General features: G+C 43.5%; 1 protein-coding gene across 4 annotated transcripts in view; it reads left to right on the plus strand.

Annotated features, from left to right (window-relative positions):
• The first annotated feature begins 5,503 nt into the window (after window positions 1-5,503).
• Window positions 5,504-22,011, plus strand: part of camsap2b (calmodulin regulated spectrin-associated protein family, member 2b) — a 32,064-nt gene continuing 15,556 nt past the window's right edge. For all 4 annotated transcript variants that reach the window (XM_028976297.1, XM_028976299.1, XM_028976298.1 and 1 more), the window contains exons 1-4: window positions 5,504-6,070; window positions 12,046-12,305; window positions 17,672-17,833; window positions 19,766-19,849. In XM_028976297.1, the coding sequence (XP_028832130.1) occupies window positions 5,932-6,070; window positions 12,046-12,305; window positions 17,672-17,833; window positions 19,766-19,849 (645 nt within the window). In that variant the 5' untranslated portion in view covers window positions 5,504-5,931. The remainder of the gene's footprint in view (window positions 6,071-12,045; window positions 12,306-17,671; window positions 17,834-19,765; window positions 19,850-22,011) is intronic.

Consider the following 22,011-nt stretch of genomic DNA (forward strand, 5'->3'; position numbering starts at 1 on the left):
AGGCATCCTCAGGATTTACAGAAATAAACAGATAAAACAAGAAAGAGCATATTTTTGGTTATTGTGCTATCATTTTTATCCACCCAGAACATGATAGGCATCAGCTCTAAAATACTGTGTGTAAAACAGTTATGCATTCTTACACGTTTATTATATAGGCGCCTGGTATTTGCCGCCACGATACATCGGTGCTTGGGTAATATGAATACGTGTGACAGAGGGATAGAATTTGCTGATGTCCCCGCTGTATTTAGTAATCTGGGTTCTCACTGGGCTCAGCGTTTCGCATTAATAACTGGCCACGTCCTTGCTGAAATCCGACTGAAGCGCAGGGCTTTTACCAAATGTCCAGCATCTGTTAAAATGGCTGGCTGATAAGGGTGATCGCCAAGGTGCTAGAAAACATGCGCTGTGTCCAACGATTTCTGTCATAGAAAATGTTGAGCCCTCAAAGTCCCACGTTTGTATTCTTTAGGTCACACTCACTATGTAGAGTGGAGCTTTGCTGGTCGGTCACTGCTGAATGGCTGGACTAGGTATATTTTTGCAGCGTGCTGACAACAAGCTTCTTTAGAAGCTCAGCGAGCTTCAAGCCTGCTTGCGGCAACCACTTCAGCACTTTGGCCATGGCCAATTGATAGAGCTCATCGTTGTATTAAGAAATATACATTAATAATAAATATATTACCACTCTGCTTAATGGTCAGTTGGTGAGTTGTTCTGGTCATAAATGAACTGTAAAATAAAATGATCCTAGCCAGAGACAAAACCTACTCCGAAAATGGAGGTGCACAGCGGCAATTCGGACGATGCGTCTTTTTTTACATTTACACCTAAAGCATTTATCAGATGCCCTTATGCAGAGAGACTTGCAATCTGTAGCTACCGGGACAGTCCCCCCCTGGAGCCACTCAGGGTTAAGTAAGTGGGGTTTGAACCTGTCTCTTGTGGAGTGTCCCCAATATGCCTGCTTTCAGGACCATGTGACACATGGTTCACAGTGTTCACGGTGCAAAAAAAAAAAACGGAACTAAACACACTAGTCTCTGTCATAGACTTAAACGTGCACTACAGTAAGCTTTCCATTTTAGGACTAATCGGACTAATTTTCTGGTTCATTTCTAAAATGTTTTAATCAATTGACTGCCTGATGTAATAATTTAAAGTTGTCATTATTCTTAATGCATTTCAACCAAATGTGAATTATTTGCGGTGATGCTTATGAGGTTCTGGACGTACGCACCTGGACAGAACGCTCTACTCCTCTGGGTCCAGAGCGAATGCTGAGCACACGATTCATCCTGGGCTGTTCTGTGGAGCACCATGGTTGACATGTTTCACTCTCGCTTCGTTGCCTTCTGATTCTGCCAACCGTGTGCCGCCGCATATGCCCACAGCTTCATGGCTTCACATGTCAATGCTCTTCTAATGACAACCTCGGTTTTAATCTAGAGCATGCATTGCTATGAAGACATGTTGATGTATGTCGTTGGTTCTGACACCGTGTTATATGTCACACTGTCACACAAAGTTAAGTAGAAAGGAATACAATGTCGTTCACTGTATGTCACCATGTCAGTCAAAGACCTGTGCCACTGTGTACGTCCATAGCTATTCTTCCCGAATCATTGTGCATGGGTTCTTTACTATGACATCATACAGAAATATAAATAAAATACAAAATGACAATCAGAATCTTCAAATGCCTGTTGTTTAACCAAATTTCATCATACTGAAAGTTCATGAGAAGGAGCATTTTTTTTCATAAAATTTAAATGTATGAAAAGGGTGTCAATCAATTTAAAATGTAATTAATAATCACACATTTTGCAAACATTTTGTCCATCGGTTCAAACTTTTCAAGTGTAGATCTGAAGAAATAGTCATCTTTAGAAAAGCTCTACTTAAAGCATGGCATGGTCTGAATGTGATTGTCAAGATAATTTTTGTGAATATTATAATATAAAACTATGCCTGTTATTTAAAAGCAGATAGAAGGATTTAGGATTTTTTGTTGGTCGTGTTGGTTGGAAGAGTACAATAAACACCAAAAAAAAAAAAATGCCAAAGAAGTCCAGGGAAAATGAACAAACATACACTTCTATAGACACTGATTATAGGTGTAAATTTAAAGCAGTGTGCCTGGAAAAGCATCTTGGACCAGGAACAGAAAAACATATGGCTAGGCCTTCATTTTGCCTGGCATCACCACCCCACCCCCTGTAAATACAGACTTCAAGCTTCCAGCGCGTTTAAAAATACATGTAGCAGACTGAGGCTCATGATTATGACTTTATATGCTCTGCTCTGGGGTTTTCGTCACAGCCATTTTAATATTCTCTCCTCGAAGCCTGAACATCAGTCCTTGGATTTTCGAGGATGTTCGCGCTGCACAAGGGCTTCTGAAAAGGCCACTGAACAATGACACGCACATTATGTAGGCCCTTGTTCCTGTTCGCTCTATAAAATGCACATAAATTATGTGATGAACCGCTGAGAAAAAAACGAGGAAACTGTTACAGAGCCGCGGGCAAAAGTGTCAATATCTCTTCTGTGTGCAGCATTTTAGAGTACAAGAAGGTGGTTCTATGTGAGCATCCTCAGTGTGTGTTTGTGTGGCTTTGTGTCGTACTAGCCTGGAGACGATGGAGGCATTGCCCGGCAAAGTCACTCTGTGTATGAAGGCTGTGAAAACACTGTATGTGTTGTCTCTCTGTGAGGACAAGACATATTTGTGCGAGACACAGCCCTCTTTGTGTGTGATGCTGCTGTTTTGTGTGTGTGATCATAAGTTTTTGTGTGTGTTTCAGGAGGGGAGGGGCAGTATTTTGCATGATAATGTCTTATTGGTGAAAGATGGACATTATCTGAATCCTTACAGCTCCAAAGATCCAAAATAATGATGTCATTATATCATAATGTCCTGTGAATCATATTAAAAGCTAATAATTACAGTTTTATAGAATGATATGCTATTATCTAATATTTTTATGTCACATAATTTATAGGTTAACTCTGTCTGAGTTTTGTTTGTCTGACTCCATGCACAGAATGATCCTGACATCTAGTGAATAAAAGTGAGAATTACAACCGTCCTGTACAGAACCTGCCAAAAACTGTATAATATTTTTTCCTAATTTACCCATGTTTGTTATAGTTTTACAAAAAAAATAATAATAATGGTTGGATTAAGGAAATTGGATTTAAGGTAATATATATATAATCTCAATCTATATATATATTGGAGTTTGCTGCATCAGACCTAATTGTGCATGGCGCCATTCTAATTCTGATGACACTGAAACAACATTACAGGAAAGAAATGAGCATCGCTGTATTCAACTTGTAAGACTACAACACTATAGCATGAACATAACATGAACTCTGAGGTCATGACACCGTGTGTGATAATGTATTACATGATTAACTAACAAACAGCAAGCAATAATAGATACAATAATATTTTTTTTACTTTTTTATTAAATGTACACTGCATGTTGGTTACAGTTCGTATAATACTATACTTCATATACTTTACTTGTTTTAGGTGTAAGTGTTTTATCAGGGCTCTTAGTTTGTAAACTCGATATTCTATAGAAATCGAACGAGAATTGCTGGTGTCTTCCTATTGTAAGTCGCTTTGGATAAAAGCGTCTGCTAAATAAAGTAAAGTAAAGTAAAGTAAAGTAAAGTGTTACAGACGCAATTCTGTTTATGCCCAGTAGGGGTCAGTGTTTGCGTTAGATTCACTAGGACTTAAAAAAATGTTTACCTGCATTAATTCCATATTTTTTGCAATTACATCTGTAAAATCTTCAGAAGTTGGAAAGCCGCATCTGAGTCTTTCTTTCTTGATACCTCATCATTTGCTGCTCATCTGTCTTCCATGTCGTCTTTCAGTGCTTGTTCTGTTTATTCCTGAATCCAATAAAAGAGTTTATGAGTTACGGGCCACTCGTGAAAACCCTCTGCTGTTCAGTTAAGGTGACAATTTTGTGCCACTAAGGGCCAGACAGGCTTGTGGAGGAAAAGATCTAAATGTACAATATTTAAGCTCAGTTGGTAGGCCAGATAGCAGCCTTCACTAATGGCGAGTGAGTGACAGATATTGTGTGCGGATGAAAGAGAGAAAGCGAGAGAGTGCGTGGATTCCCAGTGTTCTCTCTCTCTCTTGCCTTCTGTTCGCCAGATAAAAGGCTGTTCTGTCAGGGTTGGTAATTACTCGGCCATTTTCTCAGGCTGATGCCCTCAGCAGATGGAACACACCCCTTCCTGTCCACCGATACAGTTAGTTCCACTGCTGCCACAAACTACTGATTTCGGTACATAAAGATAAGGGATCGAAGCTGTTACCATGACAACAGTCACCTTAAGCGTCATCGTCACAATTCGTGCAGCAATAATAAATGCTTTCACGACTCCTGATCTTTGTCTTTACTGGCGTTGACAGCTCTAATCGTGAACCTCGTGTGGGACCACGACGTATGATGCTGCCTCCACAGCCCTCCACAGTGGGGACACAGGTACACCACCTTCCAGAGCAGACCTGGGCAGATGGCACAGCGAATCGCTCCACACCACGGCCGAGCTGTTTTCCACTCCACCACAGACATCGAGATCCGGAGCAGGGCCACCAACAACTTCAAATTACAGCTGTAAGGAGGTGCTAGAGTGTCCCGGAGCATCGTTCCAGTCTTTCGAAAGCAAAGATCTTTCAATCGTTTTCCCTTTTTTAGAATTTTTAAATGCAAACATTATCTGTGCATGAATTTGACCAAGTCGTACAGGCACAACGGTTAGAGCAAAACCCCAATTTTGGCTCATCCTGAGCTTCAGGGAAACTCCTGTACATGTTTGAATCATTGTGTGGGTATATAATGATGGATTCAGACAGGACAGCCCCCTTCTATCTATATAAAATCTGTATATATTCGGGTGTTAAGCCTATTTGTTAAATAAGAACCGTTAAAGCACCAAATTCGTTGTTTTTTTCCTGCGTTGAACTGATGTATTGAACTGTGTTGTGTCCTCAGACCCTTGCTAATACACATCTTGTTGGGTGGAAGTAGCCTAGTGGGTAACACACTCGCCTATGAACCAGAAGACCCGGGTTCGAATCCCACTTACTACCATTGTGTCCCTGAGCAAGACACTTAACCCTAAGTTGCTCCAGGGAGGCTGTCCCTGTAACTACTGATTGTAAGTCGCTCTGGATAAGGGCGTCTGATAAATGCTGTAAATGTAAATGTAAATCTTGTGTACACATGCTGTAATCTGGTTATTAAATATGCATGTTATTAGGTACATATTACGCATGTAATAAGCTGTATGTGTTTGGTTGTATCGCTGGTAACGTGTATCCGAAGCATACCACAAACACAAATTTTTTTTTTGGCGAGTTTCGAGTAAAAAGAAAATCGACGCAGTCGACGAATCGCCCCTCCGCGGCGGAAGCGCGTGCCCGCGGTGCGGGCTGGGCGGAGCGCGCATGCGCACACGGCCGCCCCGCCTGACGAGGCCAGTGCGGCAGCAGGAAAAAAACCCGCAGGGAGAGAAGTCGGGCGCTCCGGCGAGCGGGAGGGGGAGGAGGACGACTGCCGGAAAGTTGACGCGCAGGAGGATGTCCCCGTCCCCGTCCCTGCGAACGAACGCCGCGGCCCCGGGCGGAGCGGGAGCGAGCTTGTCCGCCGCGTGAGGCGCCGTGACCATCCCCGGCTTGCCGGAGGAGAATGTCAGGCGAAGGAGGATGAAGAACCGCCGCAGCTGGATGGAGATCGGCGCCCTCGCCGGGGATGACCTGATATCGCAGCAATAGCTCATAATAATCATTGTAATAATAATAATAATAGTCGCCGCAGGGCTTTTGGCTTTGCGCATTGGCTCGGATTGCGGGGATGTCGGCGGCCTGAATTCTCCCCTCGCCGCGTCAGCATGGAGCATGCGGCCGACATGAAGGAGGGCAGAAGGACATTCGTCGTTCCGGCGATTAAGTCTTTTGACCTCTATGATTTCAGAAGGGCTAAAACATCCTGTAGTTTGACGTGGCTCGTCGCCAAAGCCTTCGGCTCCGGTAGGTGGCGCTCTCCTGTCTGCGTGTTTGCATAATTGTTTAAAAAAAAAAAAAAAAACTAAAAATATATATATTCACTATACGCTATTAAATAACAAGCAATGGCATTAAAACCGGTCTTTACGCGTTTTGCGCGTAATAATATCGCCACGGTAAGCAACAGTTGTGCGTTTTTTATTCGGCCGCTTGACTTACAGTCAAATACAGCGAAATATTGCTGAGGCGATTTATGTCTTGGAAACAAACCACCGCTCATTTGTTTAAAGTTGCCGAGGTGGGTTTGAGAGCGGCGGGGAAACGGGGACAACTTCCTGCGGGAATTCCCGAGGAATGTCTGGCTGAACGCGGCAGATCCCGAGCGGGACAATAAAGGGGGAAAAAGTGAAGCCAGGGCTCCTTGACAAGGTTTTTTTTTTTTTTTTTTTTTTTATACCTCAGATCCGAGTGTCACAATTCGACACAGCGTTAGTTGCAGATGGCGTGTAGTATTATTATTATTAATAATAATAATAATAATTTTATTTAGTTCATATCTGTTTGGTTTAATTGATTCATTGAATACATTTACATTTACTGTATTTATCAGACGCCCTTATCCAGAGCGAACTACAATCAGTAGTTACAGGGACAGTCCCCCCTGGAGCAATTTAGGGTTACGTGTCTTGCTCAGGGACACGATGGTAGTAAGTGGGGTTTGAACCTGGGTCGTCTGGTTTATAGGCGAGTGTGTTACCCCGCTAGGCCACTACCATGAGATTTGAAAAACTGCCCCGTGGCGCCTGGGTATGGAAACGAAGAGCCGCCATTGTCTGACAGCGAAGTCGGTCTGCCTGGTCCTGGGCCGCTTTTCCCACAGTTCGGAGATAATTGGCGTCCCCCCGGCTCGGCCCTGGCCCGGGTTCGCGGCGCAGACCACAACAGAGGAGTCCCGGGCGGAAGGAGGCGGCAGCGCGTTCGGCCTCTGCGCGTTGCTCGCGAAACGAAAGAGCATCCGCATGACTTGAAGGTCCGCGGTTTCGGAGGGAGCTGAGGAGGGTTTCTAAACCGCCAAGTGGAGCACGCGGCTGACGTAAATAGACTCGGTCCTCCGGGACATCTGTGGTGTGATGCCAGCGCCGAGACGAGAGTTACATCACGACACGTCAGGGAGTCAGGAGGTCCTGAGCAGTTGACATGTGACTCAGTGTTTGAGGACACTCTGCAGGACGAGCAGGCATTACCACAACAAACGGCATGGCCGTTTGTCATCGTACAGTCATTTGTAGGAGGCTCTCAGTCCAACCCAGGTCACATTTATCCTCTGAGCCACCATGAAAACACCAATCGTGGGGACAGCGTTAAAGTGACCGGAAGGGGCAGTGGTGGCCTTGCGGTTAAGGAAGCGGCCCCGTAATCAGAAGGTTGCCGGTTCGAATACCGATCCGCCAAGGTGCCACTGAGGTGCCACTGAGCAAAGCACCGTCCCCACACACTGCTCCCCGGGCGCCTGTCATGGCCGCCCACTGCTCACCAAGGGTGATGGGTTAAATACAGAGGACACATTTCACTGTGTGCACTGTGTGCTGTGCTGCTGTGTATCACAAGTGACAATCACTTCACTTTCAGTTACGTCCAATCATATTATAACTGGGCACCATTTTCAAACTGGTGCTTAGTGCAGCACTATGCGCTAAACGTGGTGTCAAAGGCATCCTCGCAATTCACATAAATAAGTAGATAAAGCAAGAATAAAACATCTCCAATGATGTTTGCGCATGTTATTCATTGACAGGCGCGGTTTTAACGTTAAGGATCGGGCTCCGTGCGACAGAAATAATTACACACCAACTAAATGGGCCGTTAGCGTCTCTTCTTCAAGATGCAGATAACAGCCAAGCGGTTCTTTCTTGTTTACTCGGTTCACGGAGAGAACAAGCCCCGCGCTTTGCGCTGTGCTTAGCACGGGTTCTAAAACAGTGGCCTGCTACTGAACATTTCGAAGAAAAGGAACATGATTTGAGACCCTGGTTTAATTACGTATGGAGACGGAATCGGACGAAGAACAGATTCCAGGGTGACACATTTTGGGTTCGACCGCACAATAGATCCCACCCTCCCCCCAGCCCGCTTTGGCTTCTTCCTGTGAAAGAAAGCTACTTCCTGTCTCTTTCCTCTCTCACGGCTGACACAGAGGAAAAGTCCTGCTCTTGGAGCAGCAGTGGTGGGATGAGCAGCCGAACAAGCCCCATTGTTCACGAACCCATGTGTTCTCCTGATAAAGGACGGGTTAATAGAACCTTCCAGTGAAGGCTTCCTGTAGCTGCCCCCACATCAGATCCAAAACACCGATGCCGGCCTACAAAGCCAAAGAAATGTCAGCACCGTCCTACCTCATGCTCCAGACTGGTACCACCATCTCTTTAGGGTACTAGGAAAGCATTCATCCAGACCTTTCTCTGTCTTGGCTGCTGGCTGGTGGAATGACCTTCCACTAGATGTCTCCTTTTTAGGAAATACTTACATTAAACAGGCCTTTCTATGATGGACATTTTAAAGCATCTGTTCTAATTGGCCTACTGTGCTTGTCAGATGTTGCCTGAGCTGTGGTCTGGACAGATTGTGACTGATGGTTGCAACATCAAGAGGTTTTTTAAGGAGACTCGTAGAAATCATGGATTTAACTTCCACAAAAACTCTTAAAAGTTGAGCAAACGCGGTGCACTTTGGTCGGCTTTCCTGTTGCTGCCGTACTGTGACGTGTACGCGAGGAGATAGGAAGCGACCCCGGCGAGACCAGAAATCCAAGTCCCCCCCCCCCCCCCCCTCCTTTCAACACATTCTCAAGTCGGTTCCAGGCCTCTCCTGAGCCTTGTGGGAGAAATGAGAGGCCAGCAGACGAGTGGTCAAGTTCACACCGTCCTCTCTTGCCATGAAAGGCTCCTCTGTTTTGACGTGCTGTTCGGTTTCGGGCGGAGCGAAGAGCGGCCAGCTATTTTTAAGGCTGTTCGGCAAATCAGATTTACATTGTGTACTAATGAGTTTAAAAGGAGGGGAAAAAGTGCATCCCAGTGACACACAGATGGGTCTGGAGCTCTGTGTGTGTTTTTTTGTAGGTTTTTTTTTCTTTCCATATTGTAATGTGCATCGAACATTCTTCCTGAAGAGGCCGGCCCGGTTTTGCTCAGCGCTTCATGTGGTTGACTAACAGTCTCGAAATTGCTGGGTTCATTTCTGCCAAGGACAGATGGGAATTCTGAAGACATTTTAAAAACAGGGCACGGTTCCTGCGAATGGCCTTTAAAAAAAAAAATCTCCGAGGTTGTCCAAGTTTTGCAGTCGAGTCAGTAGACGTCTGCAGCAGATCTTTGACCGCTTGTTGTTTTTTGCTGTAGGGTTTTTCATGACATCTGTACTACTATCTGATAACTAAATAGCCGATCCATAGAATTGTAAAGGATTTCGCAGCCTCAGAAAGCAAGGAGTCGGGGGATGTTTGCTCGCTGTCGAGAGTTTATTGGACAATGAGATAACAGGCTGATCAATTGAATGCTAGTAATGAAATCTCTCACGGCCGTTTTCTGCAATTCAGGCCTTATGTGTCCGCACTAAGAGGCCAAGGTCTGAAACAGCTAGCGTGTCCCCGTAGTCATGTTTATAGCAGTAGTGTCTCATACGCATCACGTACGTATGAGACAATTTTATGGCCGATTTTGGTTTTATTCACTTTTAATTTTAGTTTTAACTTGAGTGACTGTGTTTTTCTTTTTTTTTTTTCTTCCACGGAAAATCGCACCTAAAAAAGAGAGAAAGAATTTAGAATTTATTACTGAATGGGTGGTAGTAGCCTAGTGGGTAACACACTCGCCTATGAACCAGAAGACCCGGGTTCGAATCCCACTTACTACCATTGTGTCCCTGAGCAAGACACTTAACCCTAAATTGCTCCAGGGAGACTGTCCCTGTAACTACTGATTGTAAGACGCTCTGGATAAGGGCGTCTGATAAATGCTGTAAATGTAAATATTACTGATTACGATTTGTCAGGGCCTCGATTATCGATGCATCATGATGCATACCATAAATGTTTTTTTACATTACTTCACATTATGTTTTCGAATACGTCAGGGAGAGGAGAGTCCACACGGACGTCTGAACCAGGTGTTTTTTCTGCCGTTACGGCGTTTTATTCGTGCTCCAGTTTTCTGCTCATTGGCGCAAAACAAACTAGAGCAGAACCAGCGTTCGGTTCAAGGGGCGTTCCTTATGAATGTCCATGTGAACGAGGCCAAACTTCTACCACAGTTTTATTTTTATACCGCCGCCAGAAAATCACCAAGCAACATCATTATGACACGATCGCTTATATTCTGCATTGCATCGATGCAGAATCGTCACGCGATTAATGCGATTGAAATATTACATTGTTGCCAAGCACTGGTTTAGAGATAGAAGGTCGTTTTTTTTTATATATATATCAGTATTTCAGGTCATGAACCCAGCAAGACCATCTGATGCTTTTTGTGGTTTTATTGTATTCGTCTTTTTTTAGAACTTAGAATAAGCACAGAACAAAGACAGTCAAACACCATGACACAAATAGCTGTTGTCCATGTGACAAAACAATTTCTGTATATTTTATACATACACTGATGTGAGACTTGGATGGACGTTTTGGCCGTTTCTGCTGAGAGCATATCTGAGGAAGACAAGAAAGCTGCCTTACAGCCCTGGAGTGCAGAGCCATAAACGAGTCCAAGGCACGGTTTACAGAAAAAATGTCCAAAGTAGGTTGGAGTGATATATGTTGGCCTACGTGTAGTCTACATCAGGGTGCTTGCGGTTTTAAAATGGATGGTGATAACGATGTAATATTTGTACAGTTATCAGCTTTGCAAAGCACATTGATTAATTAGTGGACAGGTTTGAGTAGAAATCACTATGCAGGAGGAGGAGACAGACTGGCATTCTACACATCAGCCCTGAGCAAACTGTATTTTATGATGCACAGTGTCATCCCATTTATTAATCCCATCCCAATTTCCCTGCAGCGTTTTTTTTTTTCTCTGTGCGTCTCTGGCCTCAACAAGGTGGCTTGCTGAATGGCGCTGCCATTTTTCTGTTCTGTTCTGTCCAAGATCTTATTACATCTAGGACTGCAGCAACTAAACGACCAAGTGATTACCAGAACGATTGCTAATCGGTTATTTGTTTACATCATTACATTTAATTTCTGCTCAAAAACATTGGTACTCTAAACTGTGTCATTCATAAAAAGTCAAATGGGGAGCTGTATTTTGTGAATAAATCGTTTATGTGTCTTTTCCTTTGTCTTTTTTAAAACATCCAACAAAATTGGTTCATTCACTGATTAATCATATACATAATGGTATACAGTACAGGCCAAAGTTTGGACACACCTTCTCATCCAATGTGTCTTCTTTATGACCATTTACGTTGGTAGATTCTCACTGAAGGCATCAAAACTATGAATGAACACATGTGGAGTTATGTACTTAACAAAAACAGGTGAAATAACTGAAAACATGTTTTATATTCTAGTTTCTTCTAAATAGCCGCCTTTTGCTCTGATTACTGCTTTGCACACTCTTGGCATTCTCTCGATAAGCTTCAAGAGGTCGTCAGCTGAAATGGTTTTCCAACAGTCTTGAAGGAGTTCCCAGAGGTGTTTAGCACTTGTTGGCCCCTTTGCCTTCACTCTGCGGTCCAGCTCACCCCAAACCATCTCACTTCAGGTCTGGTGGCTGTGGAGGCCAGGTCTCCACTTTTTGTTAAGTACATAACTCCACATGTGTTCATTCATAGTTTTGATGCCTTCAGTGAGAATCTACCAACGTAAATGGTCATGAAAATAAGGAAAACACATTGAATAAGAAGGTGTGTACAAACTTTTGGCCTGTACTGTACATTACGGAAGCTTCTCCTTCACCAAAAACCAAGCATATTCTGAGAGTCGCTTCCCATGTGTCTATCCACAGACAGCGTTCCAGAGGACCTACAGGTGCCCTTTTACAAGGACCAATATGACCAGGAGCACCTGAAGCCACCGGTGGCTTCCCTGCTGCTCTCTGCGGAGCTCTACTGCCGTGCCGGGAGCCTCATCCTACGCAGTGACACAGCAAAGCCCCTGCTGGGCCACAACGCCGTCATCCAGGCACTCGCTCAGAAGGGCCTGTATGTTACCGACCAGGAGAGGCTGGTCACGGAGAGGGATCTGAGCAGCAGCCCCATACAGATGGTGAGTGGGATGTGAATAAGATCTCCTTCGCTGTGTGTATATCTGTTGTTATCGGTTTAGTCGTTCTTCACAGTATATAACAAAGGTTATATATACCAATACTAAGGATACAAAGGAGCCTAATGGAAATGAAATGTTTAATGGAGACAGCATTATAATATGAATATACAAAGGTCTTCTCTTTTTTGCTCAGAGGAAAACCCAACATGGACTGAAAACTATAAAAACTATTCTCTGCATTTGACAGCTTATAAAATTCAGATTCTTCTTCAGTTACATAGATACCATGATTGTATTGTAGGACACCATATCACCACATCTCTGGGATTCCCACTCATAGTCAAGAGAGGCATGTGTAAAGCATGGTATTTCACAGTATGATACATGCATGATATGATATGACGTACCATAATGGCATGAAATATTCATGAATCAGTTAAGAATAATATGTCCTGGTGTTGAAATGCTGTCTGTCTGTATGAGGCTGTGAAATAATGTCCCGTTATGTTACAGTATAGTAATAACTCATGCTGTCAATTGATAAAAAATGTTAAACTATGCACATTTTGCAAAGTATCAATTTCGATTAAAAGCTTGCTGTAATACTGTTACTCTAACGATTGCTATAATATTAATAAACTTATGCAGATGCAGGTATAGGAAATCCATTTATGCAATTTTCCCAAATGTGAACTTGTTGGCCCATCCGTAGGATTTAAGCAGCCATGTTATCGCGATTGGCTGCGGCTGGAGTGCTCCCTGCACGGTCACGGCGACGCATATGCAGTTGCATTTACATTTACATTTACGGCATTTATCAGACGCCCTTATCCAGAGCGACTTACAACCAGTAGTTACAGGGACAGTCCCCCTGGAGCAATTTAGGGTTAAGTATCTTGCTCAGGGACACAATGGTAGTAAGTGGGATTCGAACCCGGGTCTTCTGGTTCATAGGCGAGTGTGTTACCCACTAGGCTTCCACCACCCAATTGACAGCATTGACAGCGACCGTTTATTTAAAAAGAATATACCCGTGATCACACCCATGTCGGGTGGGTGGGAAGGTTGCAGTCTGGTCTCGGGAGACTGCGTTGGTGCAAGCACGTCTCTGCATTGCAGCCCTCTTTCCTGCCGGTCTATCGCGCACGCTCCACTTCTAGCACGTTTCTTCTCTGCCTTCTGACAGAGTAGCGCTGGAACTCGACCTTGATTCGTCTGCTGTCTGCAGGCACGGTCACCCGGCCAGCCTGTCCCCTCAGCCTATCTCAACCCACCACAACCCTGACACACGCAAGCACGCGGTCCAGGGATTCGTTATTCCCCGCGCGCGACGGAAACCTCAGCAGATTTTCGGCCGGCTGCAGGTAGAGGGGCAAAATGTGCGTGCGTGCGCGTGCACACAGGAATGCGTGCAGACGCAGTGCTGCAGTAGCTCAGAGGGTGGGGTCTTAGCACAAGAGCAGACACGTATAGAGCATGCACACACACACACACGCTCTCCCGTCTCCCCTCTCAGTGTTATTTCCAGCTGCACAAGCTCCACCCTTCGCTCTGCCATTCGACGGGAGCGCATACAGGGGGAATTGTGTGTATTTCTTCGTGTGGAGAGACGAGTGTGCGTTAGGCCTGTAGTAGCGTTATTCAGCTATTTCCTTCAGAGCCTGAGCGTGACTAGGAGACGTGGGCGGAGAAACTTGTTGTTTTTGTGCCCTTAAGCTACAGACAAAGAATGTTTCCGGTGCATGGCTGGACAAAAATGATAAAACTAAGTAGAAGTGGACAACATTTACATTTACAGCATTTATCAGACGCCCTTATCCAGAGCGACTTACAATCAGTAGTTATAGGGACAGTCCCCCCCTGGATCAACTCAGGGTTAAGTGTCTTGTGAACACGATGGTAGTAAGTGGGATGTGAACCTGGGTCTTCTGGTTCATAGGCAGTGTGTGTTACCCACTAGGCTACTACCACCCACTGAGCCACAGCCCAAAAATTGACCTCCATACAAGACCGCAAGTTCACAAAGCAGTGAGACCGGACATTAAACAAACTTTGTGCTGTGCAGCATCAGCTGTGTGAGCAGGGCAGGTCACCTTACGGAGAACCGAGCAAGTGACGAAGACTCGTTAAACAGTAGTTACTGTGGCGGCCTGATCTGAGTCCAGCGCCACTCCGGGTAGGAGTTTCAAAGTTGTTCGGTCTGCCGAACAGGAATGGAGGAAAAGCTGATCTTGATCTGAGTGTCCAGAGATCTAAAAAAAAAAAAAAAATCTACAACATGACATTATCATCTTAAAGGGGTGGTAGTAGCCTAGTGGGTAACACACTCGCCTATGAACCAGAAGACCCAGGTTCAAACCCCACTTACTACCATTGTGTCCCTGAGCAAGACACTTAACCCTAAGTTGCTCCAGTGGGGGACTGTCCCTGTAACTACTGGTTGTAAGTCGCTCTGGAAAACGGCTTTAGATTTGTTCCAATGAGCAAAAAAAGGTTGCTGTTCAGTCCGCGGTCACACGATGCCAGGGACGTCTGAACCAGGCGGTTTTCTGGAGTTTGTGGTGTCAGGTGAGCGCAGACTGAACAGCAACCTTTTTTTTTTTTGCTCATTTTTTGCTCAACTGTCCTTAACTCTTTTATCCGAAAACATCACGTGAAGTAATCAAGGCTTTGAGAACCATAATCGTGCCGTGGTGCATTTTTGTGCAATAAAATCAAAGCGGGCAAGTGTTCTTTCTGCCACTTCGAAACACACACATGAAGCAGGAATGGAGGAGAGTGCCCAGAGGTCCATAACGCGACATTAGCGTCTAACCGGAAATTTGGAAAAACACGCACATTTTTTGTGCGAGCGCAGCACATTCGGTCTGAAAGCGGCATTAGATTTTCTCCAATCAGTGGAAAAACGCTCTGTGTTTTTAACAAATAAGTTCCTTTTGTGGAAGGTGTTTTGGGAACCACGCTGATGCATCACGGCCTAAGGCCATCACACCAGTTCCAAAGTCTTCCTGTTGTTCCTCATCTGTATAAAAGTGTCTGCCAGGGGTCTTGGCACACCAGACGTACCGATAGCGCTCTTATTGTCTTGTTTTGTGGCCTGCATTATTATGTAGCTTTCTTGGCATTTAACCTCATCCTGACGTTTCACCCCAAGTAATCTGTCCAGCAAAAAAGTGGATGCGTCAGCGCAGATGTTCCATAGATGCACTGAGCAGCCACGCCCTACTTCACGCGTCAGTATAATTTCTAAAGGAATGTCAGGGCGAGCTGGGTCAGAGTGCGGCTTCGGTTCTTCTGACGGTGTGACTGGAGAGGAGATTAATATTACTCTCTAAAATGGATCAGCACTCTCAAGGTGGTTCTCTCTTTTGGTACTTCTGTATATTTGTAAAAGCCAATGACTTACATCATTATATGTCATTCAAAAAAATATGCGATTCATGGATAGCTGTAGACTCAAGACTATCAGTGTGTGGAGGCGTCTCTGAACGCCTTTGTGCTACATTAGTATTACATTCATGCATTATAACGTATAATGTAATCAGTTATGGGGCAGTGGTGGCCTAACGGGGAAAAGAAGTGGACTCATGACCGAAGAAATCCCAAACCGGAGGTCCCCTTGATCAAGGTACTGTCCTCACAGTAGTAGGGAGGTCTTACAATCGATTAAAAAAGTTAACTAATTAAGTGCACGCTTCTGCAAGCTGGCCAATCGGGTGCTTTCATGCAAATGATCTAGTGCTAACGTCATCGGTGCTTTAACTCGCTCATTTGGACTGCCGCCAGCCGTTCACCAGCACTGTGGTTTAGTTGGGAGATGAACCCAATCGTGTGCAGGGTCAGCATTCTGCCGTAAAGCCATATACGGTCATCCAGTCCCAGCCAAGCGCAGACGTAGCTCCGAGACGCGCAGCCTGCAGGACGTCGCCCAGACTGGCCATCAACCGCCGAGTCTGACCTGCGGGATTAAAGAGGGACAGATGCTTTTAAAAGCCTTTATTGACTGTACACAGTTCAGCTCACGTTCGTGCAAAAATCTATAAGGAATCTCATACCACGTGCTGAGGTGCGATGACTGGTCCCGATTCTACCGAAGTGGAGTACCATGGCGTCCAACACATTTACATTTATCGAAAGAGAGAGGCTTACAATCAGTAGTTACAGGGACAGAGACACAAGTAAGTAGGGTTTGAACCTGTGACTTTGTGGTCTTCTGGCTCATAGACTAGTGTTTTACCCACTAGGCCACCCACCGTCCATTCCTTTGAAGATATCTACAGTCAGGTGTCAGGTTTCCAGATGTTTCAGTCACGCTTTTTTTTTTTTTTTTTCAGGGGTTGTCGCTTCGGCTGCTAACATGTTTGGGTTTCCATGGTCCAAGCCGTCTGTGTCGAATGTGCATGTGTCAGTATGCGTTTTTACGTGTCCGTGGCCACGAGGAGTCCCACTGTCTGAGCGTACGCAGCGTTCCTGGGCGGTAAACAGTCTGCACTGTACTTTGCTCTGTAGATATAATCTCGCAGCGATGAGGTTCTGTCGTTTGAAGCCTCCACAGTGATTAAGCCCATAAGGGAACAACTTTTAAACAAGTCTCTGGGTTTCAGCGCAAGACGGGGAACAACTTTTTTGGAAATTTTGGAAGAGACTGTGTTGTAGTAAATAGAGGCCTGTGTCATGTTAAGCTATTTTCTTCATAATAAAAGACCATTTTCTTCATTCCAACTGCCAAATTTATAAGCACTTACAAAAACTTACCAAAGTGCTGATAATACATGACGCATGCATTGCATATACAATGTTAAATAATTTAGAACGCAAAAAGACTTTAAAACTTAATGTCAGCTTGGTGTCGCCAAAAATGGCTGATTAATTCTAGCCAGTAAAAATACCCAAACACACAAAACAACCGCAAATATTAATTTATTTCATGTTATTAGCCGAAGTACAATGGATGCTTTTGTTTATGGTCAGAAATGAAGAGTATTCACATTATAATGGCATAGATTTTCTCTTTGTGTTCCATGTATTCCATCAATCTGTCTGTCTGTGTGTGTATCTGTCTGCCCATAAATCTTGTTAATTAATATATTAGTAAACCAGTTATGATTGTGTAGTGAGAGCCTCTGTGTTGTGCTGATAAAGAATGGTTTTTCAGTGGCAGGAAGAGGCAGGACCAGTGTGCAAAGGGCAGCAGAATGCCATTCTTTATGTCACTGCTGACCCTCAGTTCTCACATTTCAAAATCAAAATATAAAAGATTAGAAACACAAAGGATAAAGACGTTTGGCATTTCCAGATGCCTTCTCTCCCTCCCTCTCTCTTTCCCTGGCGGACGTGTGTGAAAGTCTGTGTCTGCTGTGTTACAGAGTTCTCACCTGGCCATGATCGACACGCTGATGATGGCCTACACAGTGGAGATGGTGAGCGTGGAGCGGGTGCTGGCCTGCGTGCAGAGATACTCGCCGCTCTTCCCCGACGAGGACATCCCCTACGATGCCGAGGACGCCATCACCACCTGGATCAACAAGGTGCCCGAAAGATATCACGCTGTCCCCGTTACCACATTAAATCGAGGGTAGGAGTGTTCAGACATCGGAGATATTTGAAGAAGGTTTCCTTCGGGCCGCTGAGTTCTTGAGCACAGGAAACTTTTTCAGCGGTCCAGCATTAGTGGTGACTATCAAACATGTATTTAGTCACTTGAATGACAGCAGACATTATTATGTTTCATGACAGGTAGCGTTGTTTTTTACTCAACAAACCTTTATGACGTGACGTGACGGAGATGGAGCGTAAAAGCTGGTCATTTCACGATAACTATAACGAAATATATCATGTAATATTGTTGATGAATAAAAAGAGACTAAATGTGGTTCACAAAACAAAAACTATACTAAAAGGTTTATTTTTTTATTTCGTTGGCATTAACAAGACGAGACATTATTTCCTCTCGTTTAATCCAGTTATTATTATTATTTTTCCTGGTTCCCGTGTCTCCCATTTGGTAGCACAGATGACGTCACTTCCTCGATTCCCGTTCACGCATTATTTAGACTTCAGAATGCTTGTGGTAGGTCATAGATATATTGTGGTGGGTTAGCAGGTGACTGGGAGAAAAAGATGAAGAAACCTTCTTGCATTCTTGCATTCTAAAATGTTGTTTTTGTCTATTGTAGTATGCTTGTTGTATAAGTTAAATAGAATAGCATTACTAAAAAAAATCAGTTCTTGTTGACTAAAACTAAATAAGAATAATTCTGACTAAAATAAGAATAATTCTGACTAAAATAAGAAATGCTCAGACTAATATTAGTCTGGACGTGACTAAGAATAATAAAGACTAAAATGACATATTTATACTATACTATAACTAAAATGAAGCCAAAAATAACTATAATGACAGGATCTGATTAAATCAGTTATTATAACGGGCAGCAGCAGGATTTCATTGTGAGCTTTTACAGAGATTCCTGGGGAGTTCTGGAAGAGCCGCAGTTGCTGGTTGCTGGTGATGTTGTTCTGGAACAGCTGTACATGCTTAATAAATAAATATTAAAGAATGTTGTAAAAACATGTGTTGAGGCATAAAGACCATATCTGGTGAATCTTTGTGCAGATGTCTCGGCGTCATTTCATTTCAGGAGCATTCCACAATGTTATTTGCTACTGTAAGTCGCTGGAATGTAATTTGGTGAATTGTGCCTCAATACCACGACACTGTAGAGGTATTTCCTTTATTTCCAGTCTGGAAAAGCCAACGTTGTTTACATTCCTTTGTGGAGAAGCTTGAGTGCTTCCTCCTTTGGTGGGGTGGATAGAATCCTTTCAACACACACACACACACACACACACACAGACGTACACACAAATCTGAGTGTTTTCTGAGCGCCACATCTGTCCTTGAACTCTTCAAAGTAGTATCCCAAAGAGAAAAGACAGGAATTTAAAAACACGCCTCTGGGGGAGGGACTTTATATGTGTGTGTGTGTGTGTGTGTGTGTTTGTGTGAGTGTGTGTGTCTTTTTATTATTATGTATTTATAGTTACAAGGTCACAAGATCTCAAGGAAACAACTTGATCATATGAAAATGATCTGTCACCGACAGACATACCACTGGTTCTGTCCGTGTCTGATTACAGTAAAACCGAATGTTCAAGGAATTAGAAGTTTTGACCTTGAGAAAACAACTTTGATTAGGTCATGATCTCAAAAAGAGAAAAAAGCCTAGAACATGCAGATAAAGGACTGATACACCACAGCACGGTGGCAGAATAACTGATAATAGTGGCTGACCTCACCTCAGACTGACATCAGTCTGCTAGACTCGGCGTGTGGCTCGTTCGGCATGACTGACTGCTGGAAATGCGTCTGGTAACATATCGAAATGATCAGACATGTTCCTGTTTTTGAAGTGCGCTGTGTTAATGCTAAGCTTGACCTTGTGTTTGTGACACTGCAGGTGAATGAGCACCTCAGGGACATCCTGGCCCAGGAGCAGAGGATCGGGGACACGCCCACACCAGAACCTGCCGGAAATCAGAGGGTGAGTTCGTCAATATATTGGCCGAAATCTTTAGAAAGCATATCCATCTATCCATCATTGATGGGCAGAAAACATCTCAACCAAGGTTTAAATATCAGTTTAGTTATTGGACTTATTTTCTAAATCACTGTATTTAGCTTTTTTGTATAGCTTTGTAAAGTCTATTAACTAATAATCATAAACACACACACACAATTCTTGGTTAAGTAAAATTAAAAACCGGACTTGAAGGGATATTCTGAGCCTCGTGTGGGTGGATGTGTTCGTTCTCCAACAGAATCCCTCTGTTGCGTCATAGTTTTTTTTTTTCTTTTTTATATATAGCCTTCCCTGCATCAAATGGACACAAACTTGTCCCATCATTTTGTCCCATCTACAACCAGCGTGTGTTACTACTACTTTGGAAGTGCTGATGAAGTTCATGCCTTTACCGAGGAGCGTCTCTGAGAAGATTCATAGAGCACGCACACATATTAGCGGAGAAAAATTGCAGGTGTTGGTGCGTTATGGCCCACATCACATCATAGCTTTTTTTGGATACAGCACAAAAGAACCATGATATGGGTGGTAGTAGCCACAGTTATAATAGTTTTGGATTTTTCATTAGTTTTAGTTTTTATTTCGTTTAGATTTTTTTTTTCAAATTCAGTTAGTTGTAATTAGTTTTTAGAGGCAGATTTACTAGTTGTTATTAGTTTTGATATTTTGAAATTGCTTAGTTTTAGTTTAGTTTTTATTAGTTACAGTGTTAGTTTTAGTTTTTTTTTTTTTTGTAAATTAGGATATTTGTCAGGTGCATGAATCAAAATCACCAGAATAGCCTTATCCATCTTAGCTCCGATAAGGTTATTGACTCTTGCAGCTCCGGGTGTTTTGAATTTTTCAGTTAGTTTTCGTTTTTTTTTTTAACTCTTTATTTCAGTTAACGAAAATGCTTTTTCAATTCTAGTTTTAGTTTTATCGTTCGTTTTCGTTAACTATAATAACCTTGGTAGTAGACTGGTGGGTAAGACACTCGCCTATGAACCAGAAGACCACAAATTCACAGACCCCACTTACTACCATTATGTCCCTGAGCAAGACGCTCAACCCTGAGTGTCTCCAGGGGGACTGTCCCTGTCACTACTGATTGTAAGCTGTTTTGGGTAAGTGTGTCTGCTAAATGCTGTAAATGTAAATGATATTTTTTTTTAATAGTAAATATAAAAAGTTTTCAATCAGACAGTGTTGGAATGTCACTGCGTATCGCTGCTCCTTTTTTGGAAAGGAGGACAATCCGTCCAAACCAGTATGCCTGCATTTAGAGAGTGGCTGTAACGAACAAACGATGGTTTATTCGGTTGATGGTACAAAAAAGACTTGTGTGATTTGTGCACAATCAGCAATTCAGGACCCTGCTGTGTTTGTGAAGAAAGAACTGTTGAACTTACCGCCAATTAGGAGATTAAATGTGCATTTGTCTTTTGGATCTAAGAGGCGCTTTCACACCATAGTTTGTTTACATATTTACATTTACGGCATTTGTCAGATGCCCTTATCCAGAGCGATTTACAGTCAGTAGTTACAGGGACAGTCTCCACTGAAGTAACTAAGTGTCTTGCTCAGGGACACAATGATAGTAAGTGGGATTTGAACCTGGGTCTTCTGGTTCATAGGTGAGTGTGTTACCCATTAGGCTACTACCATCCTACAACCATATAATCATTTTCCAATGATTCCAAGCGAACCAAAATGCGTTTCTTCAAATCAAAGCAAGAACTTTCTCTCTCCTGATTGGTCATATGTTTTGCAGGAAGCAGATCGGCTGTTTTGGTCTTTGTTTGTGTGAAATTGGAGGGACCTGATGGAAGTAAATTTACATGGGTTGGCTGTTGCTGCTGCGATTTTATATCACATTACATGCATGTACCACTTCAGGCAAAACGTACATTTTAAAATGTTGCCTGGTTACATCTTAAAAACAATATGCTGATGCATAACAAGACGAGACAGGAGCTGGTGTGCATAAGGAACTGTGAAAATACTGTGGAAGTGACATTGAAATTTGCCCATAATTCACTTTTGTCTAATCATGTGATAGCGTTTGGTCCTATTTTGGTTCGGGGCGCATACTCACCAGGCGGACCGCATCAGAGTTCGTGATTTGATTCCTATGGAGACCA

This window comes from Denticeps clupeoides, chromosome 4 (genome assembly GCF_900700375.1).
Source record: "Denticeps clupeoides chromosome 4, fDenClu1.1, whole genome shotgun sequence".
Taxonomy (NCBI): Eukaryota; Metazoa; Chordata; class Actinopteri; order Clupeiformes; family Denticipitidae; genus Denticeps; species Denticeps clupeoides.